Source organism: Hippopotamus amphibius, chromosome 8, assembly GCF_030028045.1.
Source record: "Hippopotamus amphibius kiboko isolate mHipAmp2 chromosome 8, mHipAmp2.hap2, whole genome shotgun sequence".
NCBI lineage: Eukaryota > Metazoa > Chordata > Mammalia > Artiodactyla > Hippopotamidae > Hippopotamus > Hippopotamus amphibius.
The window spans coordinates 27,979,406-28,001,305 of NC_080193.1; the positions used below are offsets into that span (position 1 = coordinate 27,979,406).

Sequence of the window (21,900 nt, forward strand, 5' to 3'; positions counted from 1 at the left end):
TCCAGGCCAGGCTGTGCCGCTCTGGCAGGCCTGCCCTGTGTTTAGTGGGGATGTGGATACGGTATCTGATGCAGTTTCCAACGTGAACTATGGCCCCACCCAGACCCTCCTCTTCAGAAGGTGCAGGGTAGGTGTGGGTAAACCTGTTTATACTCTGCGTCTCACCTCTATTTTTCTTGAAAGTGATGCTCTCAGTACAGCTAAGCTATGATTATCCTACTCCTTTAAACCTCAGAGGATTAGGAGAGTTCCCGGGTTAGTTTGTAGAACATCAGGCTGCTTTCCTCTGTGCAGACCCCGGGCCCCAGGCAACTGAGCGAAGGGCTGGGCAGGGCGTTAACTGGTACACAAGCAGCTGCTTTTCCTCTACGTCAGGTGTCTCCGGATCATGACGGCTGGGAAGTGGGGCGAGTCCAGACTGCACTGGGGTGCCTCATTGGCATGGAAGCCAGAGCTTACTGCCCCCAGTGATCACCCTCACACGTTATTCACCGACTGTTTACTCAGTAAACATACAGGTACGGAGGTTTTCCTTTTGAATGCAGCACCCAGGGAAGCGTCAGCAGCAGGTGTGAGCTGACACAGCCCAGGCGCCCTGATCTCCGGATGCCCGGCAACAAGGGACAGCAGCCCAACTTCATCATTGGTCACTTACCCCACCCTTGTGCCCAGAGCACAGATGTCCCGGCCGCAGACATCACACCACCTGACACAGTCTACTTTACATGAACATGTTATACCCAGGAGGACAAATGTACACGACTTGCTTTAGCTCAGAGTTGCCTGGTGAGGTCATGTTTTGGGGACATGCCCACCCTGCCGTTTGGATGGCTGCAGTGCTGGCGTGTCTGCTTTCAACACTTCCTTCATGAGATCTCTAACAAACATGCAGAAGTTAATCCACTTCCCCCATCTTTTTGTGAGTCTGAGCTTGATGTGTTTTTTAACAACATTAATGCTTTAACTGAGAACCTCAAATTACAAATGTCACCTCACTTGTGTTTCTTTCTTTCATCTCACTAGTGACTGCTTCTACAGCTACATTCTCTCTGCTGGGCACCTTTAAGGATTTAGGTATTGTTAAATACCTAAATATAATGATTTAGGTATTGTTAAATACCTAAATATAATGATTTAGGTATTTAGGTATTAGTAAATTTGGTGTTCCTGATTTATTTTATCTTAGCATTCTGGAAGTAAGAGTCTTGATGACAAGATGTCAAGACCACCTGGATGAATTGTGTAATGACTGTGAAACAAGCTGCAAAGAGCCCACAAAGAAAATAAAGAATAATCACATAGCATCACCAAATCCGCAGATCTGGTCCCAGAACAAATCCACTACTTACTAAGGTGAGGTGATGTGGCGGTGCTGGGAGGAATCTGGGCCGTGTGGAGGAGACGTACACTTTAACTGAAATTTCATTCTTTTGATGTGTTACATTACCTGCTTCTAAGCTGTAGACAGACATCAGGAGTTAAATTTTCTAAGATAATCAGAGTGAGAAGGGCTTTTCCCTTCACCATGTGGCAAATAAGGGACCAGGGGAGAATCCTGATGGTGGAAACCATTTCACATCATAAACAGATCACGGAGAAACCAGCCCAGGTAACGGTCACACTGTGCTCTTTTCCAATTATGCCCAAACCTCAAAAGATTTATTTCATTCACTAGCTAATTCCATAAAGACAGGACCAGAGTGACACACAAGTTTATTAACAGTCTACACTGTGAACGGTCCCGCCTGGAGTTACAGGAAATGGAAAAACTACACAAAGAGCTCTTTCAAAATGCAGCTCGAAATGCAAATCTGACTGGAAGAGAAAATACCACTGTGTAGCCTGACGGCAATTACTTCCCTTCAAATGAGGGTGGGTGTCAGCAGGAGAGAATGGCTGGGTGAGAGAGAATACCTGGTAAATGACAGGGGACGGTGCTCTACACCGGGCCTCTCTAATAGTCTAGTTCAGCCTAATTTACTCATGTAACTATGAGTTTATACCTGAAGCACCTCTGTTTTAATCTTAGAAAAGTTGATTTTCAATCTGGCATGCTGTCTGTGATGGGAACTGGTGTGGAGCCTTTGAAGAGGCTCTCTGGGGTGATTCTGAGTCCTGAAATGGGAAATCTTGACTATGGGGGACAGACTACATGAATTATACATAATAAAAAACAGTGGAATGTGGAATAAGAGTATTTTAATTGCACAGCATGAGGTTTTAAAATGAGAGTACAGGGAAGTACAGTACATCATTCCTTTTTTTCTTCACTCAGTAGTGGATTACCTTTTTCTTGTCCGTACATATTTAACACAAATAGCAATGCTTTCTTGTGAGCTGTTCGGCTAACCCAGAGGTAGTGTGAAGACCTCATGATGTTTTGGTTCCTATCACTGAAGAAGGTTTAGTAACAACTGCAACCCCACAGGCACATGGAGCAGATGCTCACAACCTCCAGAGCCATTCACATTTGCAGCAAAACAAAACAAAAACCACATAGAACTTTGTTATAATTTCTACTGAATTACTAAAACACAAAGAGAAAATATTGATGTTGAATGTGAGAAATCTTAACAGATGTCAGCCTATGCCCCATGGACAGTAACTGATACTCAAAAGTTGGTCAAACGTTCCTCATTTAACACGTCACAGAAAACAAATGTTACACTCAAATGATCAACTCAAGAACATTTAATAAAGGAACTATTTACAGATTTGTGTTCAGAATTAAGAAAACCAACCAGGGATGGCGAGGTCCCCAGGAGCAGTTAACACCCTTACATCTGAGAGCATGGACATGGGCCAGCAGGAGGGAGCGGGGAGGGCTGGCGCACACCTCCCTGTGCGAACCTGAGCAGAAACCCTAGAAGAGTGGTGCACTCCCTCTGGGTGGGCAGAGTGGAGAGAGGAGGAGAATGGGTGTGGAGACGTGGGGAACACTCAGCACGTGTTCAAATCCGTCACACAGACAGCTTCCATCGTGCAGCTGCTACAAACGCAAGTCACCTGAGCTCCTGACTCAGAGCCATCTGTTCAACTATTTTTAAAGATTTGTACTTGAGTGCTACTGCAGTCGTACACTTTACTTCTAAATAGATCGAAACCCAAAATACACTGTCATTACTTTGGTTTTCAAAAGATTTTAAAATGAGAAAAAAATCTTTTATATTCACCCACACATTCACTATTTCCAGAACCTTTCATTTCCAGAGTGTTCTTTACCTGCTACCCCCAAACTTCCTTCAACGTTTCCTGAAAGCAGGGACTCTCTCTGATTTTGTTTTTTTGAAGTCTTTTGCTTTCACTTGTGAAAGATGTTTTTGACAGGCAACCAAACTCCAGGTTGCGGGGCGGGGGGGCGGGGGGGGGGGTTCTTCTTTTTCTTTTGTAATGTAATGATGTTAAGTCTGCAGTCTTCTAGTTTGCATGGTTTCTGACCAGACGTATGTTGTTATTCTTTGTTCTGTGAATATGTTGTCTTTTTCCTCCACAAATTTTACAATTGTTCTTTTTAACACTGGTTTTCATCGATTTGACTATGATGTCCGCTGGCATCTTTATGTTTCTTTTTGTGTTGGGTTCTTTGAGCTTCAGCCATTGTTTACCCAAATCCTTTTTCTCCTTCTGGATCCCCCCATTACATGTATATTACGCCACTGTAACTAATTCCCTGTTCTCCTCCCCCCCCACCCCCCTAGTCTTTTTCTCTCTGTGTATATCATTTGGATAATTTTTATACTTACTCTTCAAATTCATTGATTTTTTTTCCTCCTTCTATTTCTGCTATGTTCTTAATTCCATCTAGTTGTTTTTTTTTTTTTTAATTATCAGATGTTGTTTTCATCCTGAGAAGTTCCATTTGCACTTTTAAAAATATATCTTCCACTTTAGGTTTCATCAAATTCATGTTTTCCTCTGCTTTATCCTTACAATAGCTATTTGAACATCCTTGTCTACTAATTCCAATCACTTTAGTCTTTTCTCTTCTACTGACTGATTTTTCTTCTGAGTAGGGCCATATGTTCCTGCCTCTTGGCACGCCGGGTAAGTGTTTGGAGGCAGGACACTGTGGGTCCAGAGTAGCTTTTAATCTAGGGTTAGTTACCCTCCCCACCAAGACAATGCTGTTCTGGGAACTCTCTTGACGCCCACGTGCTAAACACTGCCTGCGTGTGGCTGGTGGGAATGTGAGCCACCACAGCCTGCGCTGAGCTCTGGGGCTGCTCTTGTGGTCTCAGCTTCCTTCCACACATGTGTGAATCAGCACTGAAGCCAGAGACGCAAGGGGGACTCACTGTGGACTTCTGCAGCTTCTCTGGGGAGCTCCTTCCTCTGCAGCACTTTTCCCTGCAAATTCTAGCTACCAGGGCTCCTCAAACGCCAGCTCGGCAACTGTCTTCAGTTCAGCAGGACCATGTCTGTTTCCCTCCCTGACCTGCAGCCTGGACGCTACCCCCAGGGACGAGACTAGGCAGTCGTGGGGCTCTCCTCACTTTGTCCACCTCCTGCCAGGGATCACAAACCTGTGCCAGACATACGTCTAAAAGCCACCATCTCATAAATGGTACAGTTTCTAGCTGTTTAAGGCAGGAGAGTCTATCTGGTCCTTCTTATACCACCATAGCAGAAAACAGAAGTCTTCACACGTAAAACACAGCTACCACTTTAAAATGCCTATTTTCTTATAATAATTTATATACAATGAACACAACATCTTTATAGAATTAATAGGATCATGCTTATCAAATTCTTCAGACTATTAGCACTACTCCTCTGCATGAGATCTCTAATACATAACACTCAGTATTCCCTTTGTGTACGTATTCTCTAGTGTACTCTGAGTTACCCTTTTCTGATGAAATCTTTCACTCACTTGTTATGACAGTTGAGTTTTTCTCCTGTTTAGGTATTCTAAACATTTAACAGGCTGTCACTTTTGACCGAAAGGTCTGTACTTATCACAAGACTTCCATGCTGAGGAGCCATCACTATGTAATAAGTTTTGTTTTCTGGGAGAAGGCTTTCCTATGCTGTCCACTTAAAAAAAAAAAACTCTCTTTCTGAACTCCGTATGAGGAGACAGCCACTGCAGTGACCGAGTTTCTCTCCTGCACGTGTCCTCAGAGTGTCAGGGGTCTGACACTGACGGCAGAGTGTCAGGGGACTGACATGGACTCCCGTCCTCACCGCACTCACCCATGTCTACAGCACGTGACTTCTCTGGTGTATCAGGAGCTGTGCCTTCCTGTGGAAGGCTGTCCCACACTCACCGCATCCATAGTATTTGTCTCCTGTGTGGATCCTCTGATGCCTCATGAGGTGTGACTTTCGAGTGAAAGACTTCCCACATTCCCCGCATTTATAGGGTCTCTCTCCTGTATGAATTCTCTGATGTATAATGAGCTGCGCCTTTTCAAAGAAAGCCTTTGCACAGTCACTGCAGCCATAGGTCTTCTCTCCTGTATGATTTCTCTGATGCTTGATGAGCTGTACTTTCTGAACAAAGGCCTTCCCACACTCACTGCATTCATAGGGTTTCTCCCCTGTGTGAATCCTCTGATGCCTAAGAAGCTGTGGCTTCCAGGCAAAAGCTTTCCTACATTCGCTACATTCAAAGGGCTTCTCTCCAGTATGAGTTCTCTGATGGTGAATGAGACTCGACTTCTCACTGAAGGTTTTCCCACACTCACTGCATTCATAAGGCTTCTCCCCCGTGTGTGTCCTCTGATGGGATACCAGGCTGGACTTCTGGGAGAAGGCTTTCCCACAGGCACTGCAGTCGTAAGGCTTCTCTCCAGTGTGAGTTCTCTGATGTGTCAGGAGCTGTGACTTCCCAAAGAAGGTTTTTCCACATTCAACACATCCATAGGGCTTTTCTCCTAAGTGAACTTTTTGATGTCTAATTAGTTCTGACTTCTTAAAGAAGGCCTCTTCACAATTACTGCACTGATAGTTCTTCTCTCCTGTATGGGTCATGTGATGTTTAACAAGCTGTGGTTTTCTGATGAAGGCTTCACCACACTCGCTACACTCATAGGGCTTCTCCCCTGTGTGGATCCTTTGATGCCTGATGAGGAGTGAGTTCCTGCTGAAGGCTCTGCTACACTCACTACATGCATATGGTTTCTTCCCCGTATGCACCCTCTGATGAGTAATAAGCTGTGACTTCCAAAAGAAGGCTTTTCCACAATCACTACATTTGTAGGGCTTCTCTCCTGTGTGTGTCCTCTGGTGTGTAATGAGCTTTATTTTCTGGGAGAAGGCTTTCCCACACTCACTGCACCCATAGGGCTTCTCTACTGTGTGGGTTCTCTGATGTCTTTTAAGCTGTGACTTCCTGCTGAAGGCCTTCCCACAGTCGCTGCAGCCATAGGGCTTCTCTCCCGTATGAGTTCTCTGATGTAAAACGAGCAGTGACTTCCTACTGAAGGCTTTCTGACAGTCACCACACCCATACGGTTTTTCTCCTGAATGAATCCGTTGATGAATAGTGAGTAGTGACTTCTGGGAGAAGGCTTTCCCACAGTCACGGCAGCCATAGGGCTTCTCTCCTGTATGAGTTCTCTGATGTACAATGAGCTGTGATTTTTTCTTGAAAACCTTGCCACATTCCATGCATAAACAGACTCCTGCATGTGGTATGTGGTTGCAGAGCCCTGGCTCTTTACTGCTAACTTTTCTACATTTGTTGCAATCAGAATATTTTATTCCACCACAGGTTCTGTCAGGTTTGATACACAATAATAATCTGTTATTAAGCTCATCAGGTTTCTTTCTTTCACAGTTACTTTTTGGGATAAGAAAATCAAAAGGATGTTTCAAACTTTTTTCACCTGTGCCACACTTATGGGCTCTCATTCCTAAATTATCAAAGTTAATGCCTGAATGAAACATTTTCCCAAAGACGTCATATTCATGGCCTCTCTCCATACGTTTAAGCTTGTCTTGATTATCCTGGTGCCACATTTTGAGATTATTATCTAGCCAGACTTCTTCTAAAAAGGAAAAAATGAACCATACTGTGTAAATTTCCCCAATGATTATGCTTATTTGAATAAATCTGAAATGGAGACTAAGACCCCAGTCCATTAAAAAAAAAAATTCTCCCAAATACAATGTCTACTTATTAGGCGTTGAAAATTTTAATAGAAATGAAAACAGATTTTGAAATTACAAGTGCTTATAAACACAACTTTCAAATAAGTAACACTGAAATATACTCAAGTGATCATGATGAGATGAGAGAGGTGAGCAATTTCTAATCAGATACTGGGGTGGTTGATGTACTCATTCCACAATGACCTACTGATTATCTATGATACACCCAGACACTATTAGTAGCAGAAATCCGGGAGAAAGGCAGGTGAGTACCCCCATCAGAGAAGACTGAGAGGAGCAAGATTAGTACACAGTGCTGAACGTCACAGAGGAAGAAACACTGAACATGACGCACAGCAAAGGCAGGGTATCAACCCCACATCTGAAATGTGAGATGTTAGCTTTCTGTACTATCAGTGCATTCAGGTGATGATCTCATTCAAGATCAATGATATCAGTAATTTCCCCACCGTGAGAGCTACTTTTTTGTGATTTACAGAGAGTTCTCCAGGGCTCAGCATGAACACTGGTATTTAGATTTCTGACATTTTAATTGAATCTATCATCTATGTATTGAATCTGTACATGATGGAAATTATTCTAAACCACGAGTATTCCTTGCATAACACTAGGATAGCTTTTTTTTTTAACCCTTAAGTACAATTATTTGTGATCTTTGCGATATGACCATTTATTATTTTAAGATGATCTTTTAAAGGTTTACTTTATGATATTCTTTACTAGGAATTGTGAGGTAATACTCCCAAGGTGAAAGATATGGCATCTCAAATATAAGGCAATTGCTCCTTTTCTGTGGGATCATTTTCTTGGGGGAAAAAAAGCCTCCTCTAACTCTCAGACATTTCAGAGGAAGACCCAACTAGAGCTGCTGATACAGAGGATAAAAAGGATTCAAGGTTTTGAGCTTCAGTGAGTATGGATGATAACACTGTTCTTGGACATTTTAAAGACTAGAAAGAAGTTAGGAGGTTAAAAGCAAGAGTTGTATGTAGACACAGAAGTGTGAGACCCACTTGAAGAGCTTGCAAAAAACTGTTTCATGAAAATGAGAGTAAAGAAAAATAAAAAATTTTAATTCTAATCAAATCAAGAAATAAGATGAAGATAGATGTGCAAATTAATAAGTTACATGATATTGAATACTGAAGTTACATTGTATCAAAAATACTGAAGTTACACTGTATCAAAAAATCTTCAAGAAATTTTAAAATAATCTTGTCACTTAGGCAAACACATGGACCTTGTTTCGCTGGTGTCACTTTAGGTGGCGGTACACCTGTGTTTCCCCATCTCTGCTTCCATTACACTCTGGTCCACTCTGCCTTCACTTCACGCTATTTTTCAATTGATATTCCGACATCTAGGCTTGCTCCCTCCCAATTCTAGTCTCCATACAACAACGGGTAATCTTTAGAAAACGTACTCAGGCCTTTTAACCCCTTGCTTAGAAACTTTTGATAAACCCAGACTTTCATTACAGCTCCCTGTGTGCTGACTCCGCCCCACCCTCCACTCCCTTTCACCCGCTGGGCTCCTCCCCTCCCACTGACCCCAGGCCTTTCCTGCCAGAGGAAACTGCATTTGCTCAGCTTCCAGCATGCCTGGCTCACGGTACTCTAAAGGCGCACTAACAAACACCCTGTTTGTTCCCTGCATGGCACTTACCAAACAGGAAATCACCATGCTTCTGCCTCTCCACCTAGCGTGTAAACCCTGAGGGCAGGGAATAGGTTTGCATTTTTCATTGCTCTACCCCCACTACATAGCGAGTAACAAGCCCTCAATGCATGGAGAATAAATACTCTTCTAAACTTCTAAAGCAATTCCTTTCTCTACAGCTAATCTTGATAATTAACTTTGCACTTTGACACAAATGCTTCATGTTCAAACACTGAATTAGTTTTGTATTTTCTTCTAAATTAAAATTCTCTGGTCCTGCAAAGGTTATTTCATGACATATTTTATCTTAATTCCTCACATTCCACAAAATAGAGTGCTTCTAAATTAATGGGGAAACATAAAGCCTATCTTGACAGCTTTTCCAGACTACACATCCCCAGTCCTAATAATCCATGTGAATGGTGCCTAGACATCTGTAATTTGAAATATTTCCCAAGGTAAGCTGAAATACTTACTTAGATGAAAATCTTTTTACTAAAGAAATATTCAATAAATAAGAAAGCTCCTGCCTTACCTGGCCTCACAACAACCAATTAATGAAGTATTTAGTAATTACACAGCATAAATTCCATAGAGAACAGAGAAGAATAAGTTACTTGCCATCTTTCTGTGTGGGAAAAAAGCCTTAAGACCTAACTGGTTAAGGAATTACAGATAACGTGACCAGACCCGGGTTCCTACAATACTGCTCTGTGGGCAGAGATTTCAGAAAAGGTTGGGCGTGAAGGAACACTCACTGGAGGTGAGAAAAGGGCTTAAAGGGAAGTGGGGGGAGGGGGGCATCTAAATGGGAAAGTGTAGCCCACGTGCAGAGAAACAAACATGGAAGACACGAGGAAGGAACTGCTTCAAGTGGAGTCCACCATAACCTCTGCCCACAGGAGAAAACTGCATATAAGATGCTGCCACACTGCAAGGGTCTTCAGCACAAATGGAATTGAAATATCACCGAGCAGGTCTTAACCCAGCAGGCTACTTGAAGGGATAAGCAAGAATCTTCAGAAGCCGAACATCAAAGGCACCAGAAAAATGCCCTGGATGCTGACCCTGATGTTCCCATCTGCAGGGAGGCGGGAAGAAGGCTTAAGGCATTAGACTTTTATCCTGTATCCAAGGACTCACCTTCTACTCTATGCTGGTTTCAAACAGAAGTCTGACAAATTAGGGAGAGAAAAGAAAAATAAAAAAGGAAACCCAAAGTAATCAGTGGCACCTAAAATAGGAAAAAATTATGAATTCTTAAAGAGGAGGAAAGAAGCCCACCTGTGCAGGTGGGACTGCGGAAGCTAGCAGAAGTGGTGTATTCAAGAAGATAGGTTCTAAATGACTATGCCACTGGGTACGGAAGAGGGGGCCTTTCATCACCAGCTCCATCAAAGCAGACACATCCTGATGCAGAGACCAGGGTAGAGAGCACATGCAAACTCAGGAAAGACTCGTGTCACTAGCCCTGAGTCAACTCTAAAGATATAGGAACTTCAAACACAGTTTTACAAATAACATTTCAAAATACCAACCTATCATCAAAAACCTGAGACTTAACTTCCACTGCCTGCCATATACCTGATTGTTTCTCACCTGGAAAGTTCTGACTTAGGATTTCTTCACCTAATACCCATGGCTCTTCTTGCTCCAGCTTAAAAATCGCCTCAGGTTTGATCATTTGATAACCTGTCAGTTGGAAACAGAGAGAGTCCCAATTGCTTGGGCTGAGGGGCTCTTAAATATAAAGAATATTTCACTATACAAGCTATAAAACAAGGCAAGCAAGTAAGAACCTTTCAAATGGGTGTAGAAATCAAAGAATCTTTGACATCTGAAACTCAGTTCCCAGCTCTGTACCACCTTAGGGCCCACAGTTGCTGAGCTCACACTGTGTTACATAGAGTGTTCTTACCCAAGAGAACCAGACTGCTGTAGTTCTCCAACATCACGTCTCTGTACAGGGTCTTCTGAGCAGGATTAAGGAGCTGCCATTCCTCCACCGTGAAGTCCACGGCCACGTCCTCAAACAATATCTGAAAAAGCATAATCCCTGGTAAATCTGAAGTCATTCTCTGTGCTGAATACAGGCTTTATTCTCTACAGTGACAGGTGGCCTCCAGCTCCTGGGATTTATGCTTTCATTTAATTCCTACAAGCCATGCACCGCACCCCTTGCCCCCCTCCCCACCCCGCCCCCGCCAGTTCCTGAATACAGGCTGGACTTACTAACTCACTTACACTGAATGGAACAGGAGGGGAAGTGCTGGATCAGGTTGTAAGAGAACGTGACTTCCGCCTTGGGGACCCTCTCCTACTCTCTGGGACACGTGGTGAAGCAGCCCTGTGGGGGCCCTGTTACCCCAACTAGCTGATGAAAATGTGCCCTGTGTGGGGGCTCTGGGCCTGCATCCTGGGTGTACACCCAGCCGTGGTGACCCCACTGCCTCAGCCCTGGCAGGCGTTCAGGCAGGCCTCCACCTGCTGCCAGAGCTGTGCTACGCGGACCGCTGCCTGTGCCAGGTCAGAAGGTTCACACAGCCCTTCGAGGAGCCTCCCAATGGGCCAAGACCACCTCCAGTCGGGGGGCCAGCCCCACACCCTCATGGGGGCTCTTCCTCAGGGCCCGGTCTGCTGCTGCCCCACATTAGTTCCCGGTTCCTGTCTTGGGCCCTTGAGGCCTGACCTGTTCAGGTCCATGACAGGGTTGCCTGTTTCTCACTCAGGTCCTGACAAATCAAGGGGCTGAGCTGAGGAATCTCGCTTCTCATTAAAAACCTACAGCCATGGGCTCCGAGGGGTCTGCCAGGATCTTGTGCGCCCTGCGTTTCCAACTGAGGCCTTCGGCAGAGGCCTTTCTCAGGTGCCTAAGATTCCCTTGTTGGGGGAGACCTGAAGACACTGTCCCCACTCTGACCAGTACCCTGCACTTTCCACTCCCTCCTTCCCTTCCCCGCCTCCTGATCCCTGAGTCCATGCACCTGCTGAGCTTTCTGTTCGGGGCTCCACAGGCAGTGAGATGGCCCACACCTGAGCTGACCCACCCAACCCACCGCCCTGGCTACCGTCACCTGGTGCTGCTGCCACCAGCCACCCTGACACCTGGGGCTCAGCCTTAGCTCTGCTGAGCTCCTGACATAGACACAGCAGCAAAGGGGAGAAGCTGATAGTGCTGGGTGCTGCTTTAAACCATAGAATTTTTAAAAGAAGTAAAGGAATGGAAGGAGGAAAAGAGGGAGAGGTCAGCTAGGTAGATGGGAATCACTTTGAAAGGCGAAGGGACACTGCAGTTGTTTCCTGAGTCAACAAAGTCTGGAGGGGAGGGGAAGAATGGGACTTTGGGATTAGCAGATGCAAACTATATTACATAGAGACCGGATAAACAACAAGGCCATACTGTCTAGTACAGGGAACTATAGCCAGTCTCCTGCGATAAACCATAATGGAAAAGAATATGAAAAACTATGTGTATATATATGTATATATAAATATATATAAACTTAGTCACTTAGCTGTATAGCAGAAACTATCACAACTATACATCAAAAAAAAAGAAAAGAAAAGAAAAAAAGTCAGGAAAAGGAGCTGAAGGCAGATACCCTCCTGTCCAGCTTTTGCCAGCAGAAGTGAAAATATTTCTACATAAAAAGTATCAAAATTCCAACTGAGAGAATACTTATGGGGCTGTGTGAGGTCCTTTTTTTTTTTTTTAATAAATTTATTTATTTATTTGTTTGTTTGTTTATTTATTTTATTGGCTGTGTTGGCTCTTCATTGCTGCACATGGGCTTTCTCTAGTTGCGGCGAATGGGGGCTACTCTTCATTGTGGTGCGCCGGCTTCTCATTGAGGTGGCCTCTCTTGTTGCAGAGCATGGGCTCTAGGCGTGTGGGCTTCAGTAGTTGCGGCACATGGGCTCGACAGTTGTGGCTCACGGGCTCTAGAGTGCAGGCTCAATAGTTGTGGTGCACGGGCTTAGTTGCTCCACAGCATGTGGTATCTTCCTGGGGCAGGGATTGAACCCGTGTCCCCTGCATTGGCAGGTGTATTCTTACTCACTGCGCCACCTAGGAAGTCCGTGTTTGATGGTCTTGTAATGACCAGCTGTGCCAGGTGATTCAGGCTTCTTCCCTAAACCAGAGCACCGGTAGGACGTGTGCCCAGGCCCGCTGCTGTTCCTGTGCTCTGTGCACCGGCGTCCTTCTCCCACACTGAGGACCTGTGAGCAACAGCCCTCGGAAACACGTTCACCAATCTCAGGACGTTGTCCGTCATGTAATCTACATAAAGAGCTATCAAAATGCTTTCTTTACAGGTAATCATCAGGAAATTCTTGCTTCCACTGGGTAAATGGTCTGCTTTTTTGACAGAGGAAACCATGCAACTATTCCTGTCTGTCTTTCTGTGGTGGCTTCTGGGAACATCCCAGGGTAGGGCCTTAGTCCTCTTACATCTGTGTCCCAACTTCAAGACTTCCATGTGATTCTATGATCCACCTGGTGCTTCTTCTGACATCTTCCTTCCCAAAGTTTTATCTCCTCTGGTTATAGTTTTTTTTTTAATAAATTTATTTATTTATTTATTGGCTGTGTTGGGTCTTTGTTGCTGCACTCAGGCTTTCTCTAGTTGCGGTGAGCGGGGGCTGCTCTTCATTGTGGTGCGCAGGCTTCTCATTGCCATGGCTTCTCTTGTTGTGGAGCACAGGCTCAATAGTTGTGGCTTACGGGTTCCAGAGCACAGGCTCAGTAGTTGTGGCACACGGGCTTAGTTGCTCCGCGGCACATGGGATCTTCCTGGAGCAGGGATCAAACCTGTGTCCCCTGCATTGGCAGGCAGATTCTTAACCACCGCGCCACCCAGGAAGTCCTCCTCTGGTTATAATTTAAATGTATTTAGACCTTTCCTGTTGGTTGCAGAGATGCCTGTAAGCCTCATCACACCCACAGATAAAACTGCTGGAGGACAAATCACTCACCTGTGACTTGATCATCTTCCCCCGTTCCTGGGAAATCTGCTCTGCTCTGTCCTGATGCTCTGGAAAAGGCCTCTGGTCAAAGGTCTGTGGACTGGGAACATACCCTCGGTCCTGAGGCCTCTTCTTTCTCATCTCACGTGAGTTTTCTCGTTCCTGAGAGCCATGGCCTGGAGGTGCAGTGGGAATTTTATTTTAGATGATGTAATTCATCGGGGGACTTCAATCTTGGTTCTCTGTGACTGGGAACCCAGACAGGCTGTTTGCTAGAGCTAAGAAACAGGATGGAAACTGAGCTACTGGCATGTGTCAGTCAGGCTGACCACAGGAAGATCAGGCGAGCACTACACACTGTGCCCTGCAGCCCGGCTCCCACCTGGGAATGCCTGATGGCAGCCACCTGCCTCGCTGTTCAACCAAAGACCCCAGGGGAGCCTCATCCCCTCAAACCCCTATGTAGAGATGGCAACAAAGTCTGCAAATACAGTCCTGGCTCACCCACCCTGCAACACCTCATCCCAGGGGCCCTTAAATGAAACCACCTGCACAGGTACTACAGGATAAAATGCCACTCACTTCCAGGCAGGACAGGGAATGGGAAATGGCTTTTAGGTCAAAATGGTGAAGCAGCCTGGGTGCTGGCTCTCTACTCCAAAATCAGCCCTGGAGCAAAAGGAAAGCATAGATCAGAGGAACTAAAAGAAATGGCCATGAGGAGAGACCCCAGGGGAGATGGAGGCAGCTGTGAAGCTGATGCTTAGGTGTGAGTTTCCATCTGAGCAGCCGTGCTACAGCCCAGAGCAGATGCAGTGAGAAGAGATGCCTAAGGAAATCTTTTCCATTCTTTCTTCCTCAGCTCACATTCAGGCAAATACTGCCTGCCCCTTCCCTCAGAAATCAGCAGAACAGCCCAGGCCACAGGTTCCCAAAGGGTGAGAGAAGGCAGCTCAAAACCCCTGCTGAGTTTAGGAATCATGGAAATGGCAGGGCCCCAGCTGCCTTCGGGAATGTACTCCAAGGAAACTGCTCCACACCTGCTTCTTTCTAAGGGTCTCTGATCTCCGACTGGAGGAGCTACGTGGACAGGTGGTGGGTCTGGGGCTATCCGCTGGTTCTGAGGTCCACACTGCTGCCCTAGGGCCCTTTCCCTCCCCTTTGCTTGGAAGGCCTGGCCTAGCCCTTCCCTAAAGCAACTACTAGAGCAGGAGAGCAGATAACACCTCTAGGTGGATACAGCTCAGAGACTGTGAGGGCAAATAGAAATTAAAAAGAAAAAGACTCCCAGAACCCTATTCAAAAAGTGTTTACTGTAGAAAATCTGTAATTACAAAATCTTTCTCTGCCCCTTAGGGATGTATATAAATGTTTCCTAAAACTAAGTTTAACAACTAAGAACGTCTTTCCTCAGGACCTGGGAGCTGTCTCTGCAACCACCCAGGAAGGCACATCCCTGTCTCCGGGCCTCTGGGAGGACAGGAGCCTAACCAGACTGACTCTGGCACCCAGCTCTCATCATACAGATACGACAGGTGTATTTTTCCTTTGGATGAAGGCAAGTGGCTAACATGGTAGCCACCCCAATGACCAGGTAAGTTTAGGATGAACTATGTGTGACAAATTATCACTTATCTTGAGACCATGTGTATAATGGTTGTAGCTGCCTGCCTACAGAAAAGGGTGCGATCTCTTCCTATCTCTTGCAATGTCTTTAGCAGATTGCCTGAGGTGGCCATCAAATTCTGGTTTAATTTTTATTCAATAATAAAACCATTCTAAGGGATTTCCCTGGTGGTCCAGGGGTTAAGACTCCACACTTCCACTGCAGGGGCACAGGTTTTATCTCGGGTAGGGGAACTAAGATCCTGCATGCCAAGTATGCGGCCAAAAAAATTTTAACAAAATTTTTTTTAAAAATTAAAGAAAAATAACAACCTATTCTTTCTCTTCTACTTTTTGGAGAAGTTTTCTGGATTGGCAGAGTTTGGTTTAAATTATTTCCCCAACAAGCCAAATAACCAAATAAATGAGTACAACCACTATTTTAAAACTTTTTAAAAGATCACAAACTGCATATCAGAGATCATCTGAGGCAGAAATATTGGAACAGATGGACCAAGAGTTAAGATCAGCACAATCACAAAAAACACGACATCTTCATGCACACAAATACTTACACTTCCAATTTCTCCACTGCTCATGAATGAGGTCACTTATGCCAGACAGATACCAGATCAGAGCCAAGGACTCCCCGGGCTCAGAGCGGGGTGGCACAGGGATGTGACTTCCTTCATGAGGATACACCTGAAAGGAAACGTCCAGAAACACGGTTCCCAGTAAACCTGGGGGCACGAGGGACAAACTCCACCTCCCAGCCAAGACATGTCTAGAGCTGTGGTCCACGGCTGTGGTCTGGGAGCGACGGCTGGGCGCCCCAAGAGCTCCTCATGCTCCCAGCTTGGTCCCCACGGGCTGACAGGCTGCGAGGAAGACCAGATGTGGTAGATGGTCAGTGGGCATTTTTCTGGAAAGTAAGCTGAGGAGATGTAGAGCAGGAGCCCCTTGTTGTATCAAAGACTGGGGGCAGGGGACTCATCCTCCACAAATGAGGGAAGAAAGTTATGCCTGGGTGTTAGCAGACTGCCTGGTCTTGCTCCAAGGTGTCTAACAAGAGTGGAGAGAATACTGGCCCCTTTGAGACCCTTCCTGCCTATCCCCAGAGCTGGGCTGAGGGCTGGAATCAGGCTGCCCACTTAGAAGACCCACACCCTTGGTCAGCAAGGGAAAGAGGAAGGAAACCCAGGCATGCTGCTCGACACCGCCAGCCACGGACCAGCTCCCGGCATCATCTCTCGCGGGCCTTAACCATTTCCATCCTCGTCCTTTAGAGAATCGAGGGGAGACTCAAGCCAGGGAGGAAGGGCAGGTCCCATGCTAACCAGGTGCTGAGGGTCCTGGGGAGTCAAGGACCAGCCAGTCTGGACAAACTGGATTCGGAATTTCGACCTGAAACAGCGGCAGAGGGCAGAGCGAGGGTGTCCAGGGCAGGAAGAACTCCTGCAGGTGGGAATAGAGAAGAATGACGTGGGTTCTGCCCATGCATGGGGTGCAGCAGACACCAAGGCCAGACTCCCTGAGTGAAACTGGACTCTCCTGAAACCAGTGTGAAGAGTGTGGTGCATGAGAACAGGTCTCTCATGACAAATGTCCTGGGAGAGTTCCCGAGATGCGCAGGGAGCTCCTTGGGGCTCCTGGGCCACAGGCACGGCCCAATGGTGTAGGAGGCCCAGTGAAAAGAGACCCCAGAGTCACTGCTTTCCAAACCTGGGGCCCCTGAGATGCAGGCCCACCTGCCCTGGAAGCTTCTATCTTGTCTGGACCCCTGTTGGGTTGATGCACAGGAGACCTTCTGCAGCCTCTCCTCTGGAAAAGGGGACGTGCCGACTGTACTAACACCCAAACAGTCACCCTGGTTCCTCCCCCAGGACCCCAACGTACTCTTGCACTCTGCTGTCACATCCACATCAGATCTCTCTCTCTCTCTCACACACACACACACTCACATACTAACGCAGACACAGACACACACTCACAGTCTCATTTATGGGCTGAGGAAGCAGCAATTTGCTGAAGGCCTCTTACTACCGGGCCCTGTTCTGGGCACGTGGGAGGGACCACTAAACAAGACAGACGGTCCGTGCCCTCTCGGATGGGAAACAGACACACAAGTAAGTAAAATAATTTCAGATGGTGAGAGTGCTCAGAAGAACCTTCAGATGTGCCAGAGGAGTGGGTGGCTGGAGGACACTCCTTGGAGATGACTTTCAGCCGTGCCCTGTGAAGGAGGAGCCCACCTTGGAAGGCTGCAGGCCAGTCAGGCCTGGCTAGGAGCATCAGACGCAAAGGGCTGCCTGTGGGGTCTCTGAGAACTTCTAAGCAAGGAAATATTCAAGTAAAAGGAGCCATCATTGAACAACATGGTCACGTACGTGCTGGGTGAGAAGGGCCAAAGAACTAAGGACAACATGGTTACTGAACAGAAGTCACAACAGGAGAGTCCTGCCTGAGCCAACGTGGGACCCACCCAAACCCCAAAACTTACCAGGCCCCGCAATCACCAATACCCAAAGCCCCTCGAATACGGGTTCCAAAGACCGCCTCCATCACACTCACTGACCACCTGAGACTCCCCTATCCCCCAGATCACTGAACACACGTCTCCAGACCACAGGACCACTGACCCCATAAACCCCATGTGCCCATCGCCTCCCCCACACCCCCACCAGGTGTCTGGGCTGTCAACGACACACACTGGGTCCCCAACAACTCCTCTAGCAAAGCCCCCCATCACCAACCACCAGTGACAAAACCAATCCACAGAAGTGAATCAATGAATCCCAAAGTCTCTCCACAGCCGACCTCCAAGCAGACACCCACAGAACCCTTGACTCCAGGTCATAGCAGGCTCTCCCTCACTCAGCCCTGTGCACTAGCCACAGGCAGCCCTATGGAGCCCTTGGTTATTATGACCCCAGAGCCCCTCACCTCTGACTCCCACAGGCTTCTCAATACCAAGGCCAAGAAACCCCATGACCGGCTCCTCCAAACCCCACTCTAACCTCCAGTCTATTCACTGACTAGAAACTTAGTCAGTGAAACCCCAAATGCTAAACCCCAAAGGACCCCCGCAGAACTCCCTCCTGTGGTGCCCACCCACTCACCTTCACAGAGCTCCCCGCAGGCTTGCTATCTCCATCACCACCTGCCCCCTAAACTAGCCCCTCATCACACAGGGCCACCAGACACTCACCTCCCTGATACTCACTCTCTAGTTCACTCCATGCTCACCCACTACTCACTGACATCCCCACAGCTCATTACCCTCCAAGGGCCTCCAGCTCTACACAAACACCGACACCCCCCGGCCCCTCCAATGACGCCAAGTACCACCCCCATTTTCCACTCAAAACCCCCCACAGGCCACCCGTTAACTTGTGTGCAGACACCTATCACTGACACTGCCTCCAACCTGACACCTCAGCCAAAAGATCCCCAAATATGGGCCACCCATCACTCCCCTCCACGGAAAAAGCTACCATTGAACTGTCAAGTCAAAAACAAACGCAGGCAACTTAGCAAGCACACAGGGTCTAATCACATTGACCAACCCGTCCCTTAAATGTCCTCTAGTCCTTTTCCACCTGCTCACCCCTTTTACTTAAAAACTTTCTTCCTTTTTGCTTTAACAAAGTTGAGTACAATCTCTCTCCTCTATTGCAATACTCTTGAATAAAACCTTTCTTGCATAACTTCAAAAAAACAAAACAAAAACAAACAAACAAAAAAACAAAACAAATGCAAGGACTTCCCTAGTGGCGCAGTGCATAAGACTCTGTGCTCCCAATGCAGGGGGCCCAAGTTTGATCCCACATTCATGCTGCAACTAAGAAGCCCAAGAGCCGCAACTAAGGAGTCTGCAAGCTGCAGCTAAGGAGCCTGCCCGCCGGAACTAAGACCTGGCGCAACCAAATAAAACAAACAAAAAAACAAAAAACAAATGCAGACTTAGCAAAGAAATATTTTACTCCAAGGATTTATCATTGTGGGGGGGTCGGGGTGCTGACATAGGGAGAGCACTGTGGCCCTAAGAGGTACAAGCATTTCTGCAAGGTGTGGGCCTCAGAGGGCAGTGACCAGACAGCAGATGAGAGGACATTTCACCAGAGGCTGGCCAGTTTTGGGGGGGACGGGGTGGACTGTAAGCTGCTCAAGCTGCGGGTAGACCGAAGTTCAGGGAACTGCGTAGAGAAGAGAAGCTGGACCAAAGTTTGGAACAGTGAGAACAAGCAGTTCAGCTAATCATTGATGAGGCAAAGGATGAGAGGGGCTGGTGTCATATTTACCTATGGCCTTGTCACAGGTAAACAAGGGAGTCGTGTAGGAAGGGAGTTCTTTGCAGCAAGCTGCTTCCTGGAACCCAAGAGAGAGGGAGATTTCTTAACCTTTCCATTTCCAAGAAGCACAGGGCTCAGGTACAGTCCAATACTGCAGCAACCAACAGGCCTTCCTGTCAATGAAATCCTCAGTCCACCCCCTCTGAGACCTCCAAAGGCCCCCCAAACAGACCCCTACAGGGCCTTAATGTCCATCCCAATCACCAACCCAAAGGCACCCAAATCACAGGTCACTACAGTCTTAACTATTCCCACACACAAACTCTCAACCCACATCCCCAGGGCACAGGCCGACCCCACACGGCCCTCCACTCACTCCGGAGGGCAGCCTCTGGGCCCCCTCACTCTCAGGGCCTGATGCCTCCACCCCCTCAAGGCTGTCTCCCCCAAAAGCCCCTCCCAGAGACCCCCAGCACCCAATTAATTCCCTCCCCCGGCTTCACAACCCCTCTCACCCCTTCATAACCCCAAATTATTGATTTTTGCAGACATTCCGATATCTCGACCCTCAAGTGTCCCCAAGTTAATCAGCTCCAGTCTCCCTTCACAGTCCCCTCATCTCCCACCACCACGGGAGGCCCTGCCCTGCCCCCCACATCTCCCTCCCGCCTCCCACATCACTGCTACCTACATCCATCCGTACAGACCCCAGTCCCCTAAACGCTGCCCCCAGCACGGCGCTGCCTCCCGCCTCCGCGCTGCCCCCCGCCTCCGCGCTGCCCTGCCACCCCCCAGCCTCTGTGGCCCCCGCGGCCCCTCCCCTGTGCCGCCCCACGCCCCTCCCCCACAGCCTCACCCCCCCACGGGGACCGGAATTGGCGCCTGCGCGGCAGGGCCGCCCTCCCGCGCCTGCCCCGCACCCGGCTCCTGAGGCGGTCCGCGCGCACGCCGGCGTCGCCCCGAGCAGGTCCGCGCCGGGGTCACCGCGGCCCCGGCCGGACTCCGAGGCCACCGCCAGCCCGCAGCCCCGCCGTCCCGCCCCCACCCCCCACACCCTTACCCCTCTGGCCCACAGCGCCAAGGCAGACACGGCCGGGCCGCGGAAGTGTCCTCGCAGAACTACATTTCCCAGAGTCCCGCTCGCTTTAGAACTACATTTCCCAGAGGGCGCTGCGGCGCGCCTCCCCGATGGACAGGTGTCAGGTTTCCCGTTGCAGAGCTCCTTGCGGCCGCCGGGCGCTGTGGGTTCAGATATTGTGTAGCCGGCGCTGCCGGCTCGTAATGTGCTTACCATCGTTTCCAGTTTTGATTATAGAGCAAAGTAATGCATAAAATCAAAGTAGTAGTGTAGGTACGTTTTAGTACATCCAGTCCGATAGTACTAACAAAAATAATGAAAATAAATGAAATGAGGGATTTGGGGAGAAATAAAAGGTAATTATGGAAAGAGAAGGAAATTAAAGAATGTGAAAGCAGAAATTGAGGAATTAAAATAGGAAAAACTAAACTTGATAAATCCAATTTTTTAAATGAAATGTAAAACGTACTAGAGATTTTTATCAAATATTGGGAAGAAACAGCAAAAACAATTGGTAATGAAAAAACAAAATTAGCCATGAACAACAAATTAAAATATTTGTGAAAGAATATTTTGCTCAATTATATGTAATCTATGAACTTTGTTAATAAATTTCGAACTTAATGAAGTTTGTGATTCAAAGGAATAGTTAAGTAATTAACTTAAGAAAATAATATTTTTTTAGACCTAAAGTGATGGTTAAAAATGTTTTTAGCTACAGGCTCATGTGTTCTCATTGGTGAATAGTTCACATTACCAAAGAATTTAATCTTACCAATTTCTAGAAAAATCTAGACTGAACCCTTTTCTTAACACAAAGATAGCAAAATAGTTATACCCAAAAGTAAATTAAAAAAAATAAAACAACTCTAAAGCAGTCTTACTTATGATATTTATGTGAAAATTTTTAAAACAAATAGCAAATGGAATCAACCAATACTTTCAATAAAGTTTTTTTTTTAATTTACTTTTTTTTTTTGGCTGCGTTGGGTCTTAGTTGTGGCACATGGGATCTTTTTGTTGCAGCGTGTGGGCTTCTCTCTAGTTGTGGTGTGCGGGTTTTCTCTTCTCTAGTTCTGAAGCAGTGCATGTTCCAGGGCTCATCGGCTCTGTAGTTTGCAGCATGTGAGCTTAGTTGCTCTGCGGCATGTGGAATCTTAGTTCCCCAACCAGGGATTG

At 47.0% G+C, this 21,900-nt stretch overlaps 1 protein-coding gene across 7 annotated transcripts; it reads right to left on the bottom strand.

Moving 5' to 3' along the window:
• Window positions 1–2,189: 2,189 nt before the first annotated feature.
• On the bottom strand, window positions 2,190–20,777 carry ZNF605 (zinc finger protein 605). Of its 7 annotated transcripts, none has more exons than XM_057746148.1 (8): window positions 20,704–20,777; window positions 19,653–19,719; window positions 15,927–16,053; window positions 14,329–14,415; window positions 13,756–13,922; window positions 10,697–10,817; window positions 10,378–10,470; window positions 2,190–6,995 (listed from the first exon to the last, which is right to left on the bottom strand). In XM_057746148.1, the coding sequence occupies exons 5-8, from the start codon at window positions 13,885–13,887 to the stop codon at window positions 5,203–5,205; spliced, it is 2,139 nt and encodes a 712-aa protein (XP_057602131.1). In that variant the 5' UTR covers window positions 13,888–13,922; window positions 14,329–14,415; window positions 15,927–16,053; window positions 19,653–19,719; window positions 20,704–20,777; the 3' UTR covers window positions 2,190–5,202. The 7 variants fall into 7 exon arrangements, 6 of the variants coding, with proteins under 6 accessions (XP_057602131.1, XP_057602134.1, XP_057602135.1 ...); XM_057746151.1 differs by lacking the exon at window positions 20,704–20,777 and adding an exon at window positions 20,564–20,683; XM_057746152.1 differs by lacking the exon at window positions 20,704–20,777 and adding an exon at window positions 20,335–20,377.
• Between the last annotated feature and the right edge of the window lie 1,123 nt (window positions 20,778–21,900).

What these genes read in the sequence shown, in the direction of transcription:
- ZNF605 (XM_057746149.1), bottom strand. Translation starts at nt 13,887, where the DNA reads ATGAGAAAGAAGAGGCCTCAGGACCGAGGGTATGTTCCCAGTCCACAG. An exon ending in GGAAGATGATCAAGTCACAG is followed by an intron (nt 10,818 to 13,755) that starts GTGAGTGATTTG and finishes ATGCTTTTTCAG; the next exon opens with ATATTGTTTGAGGACGTGGC. An exon ending in CAGCAGTCTGGTTCTCTTGG is followed by an intron (nt 10,471 to 10,696) that starts GTAAGAACACTC and finishes TCCAACTGACAG; the next exon opens with GTTATCAAATGATCAAACCT.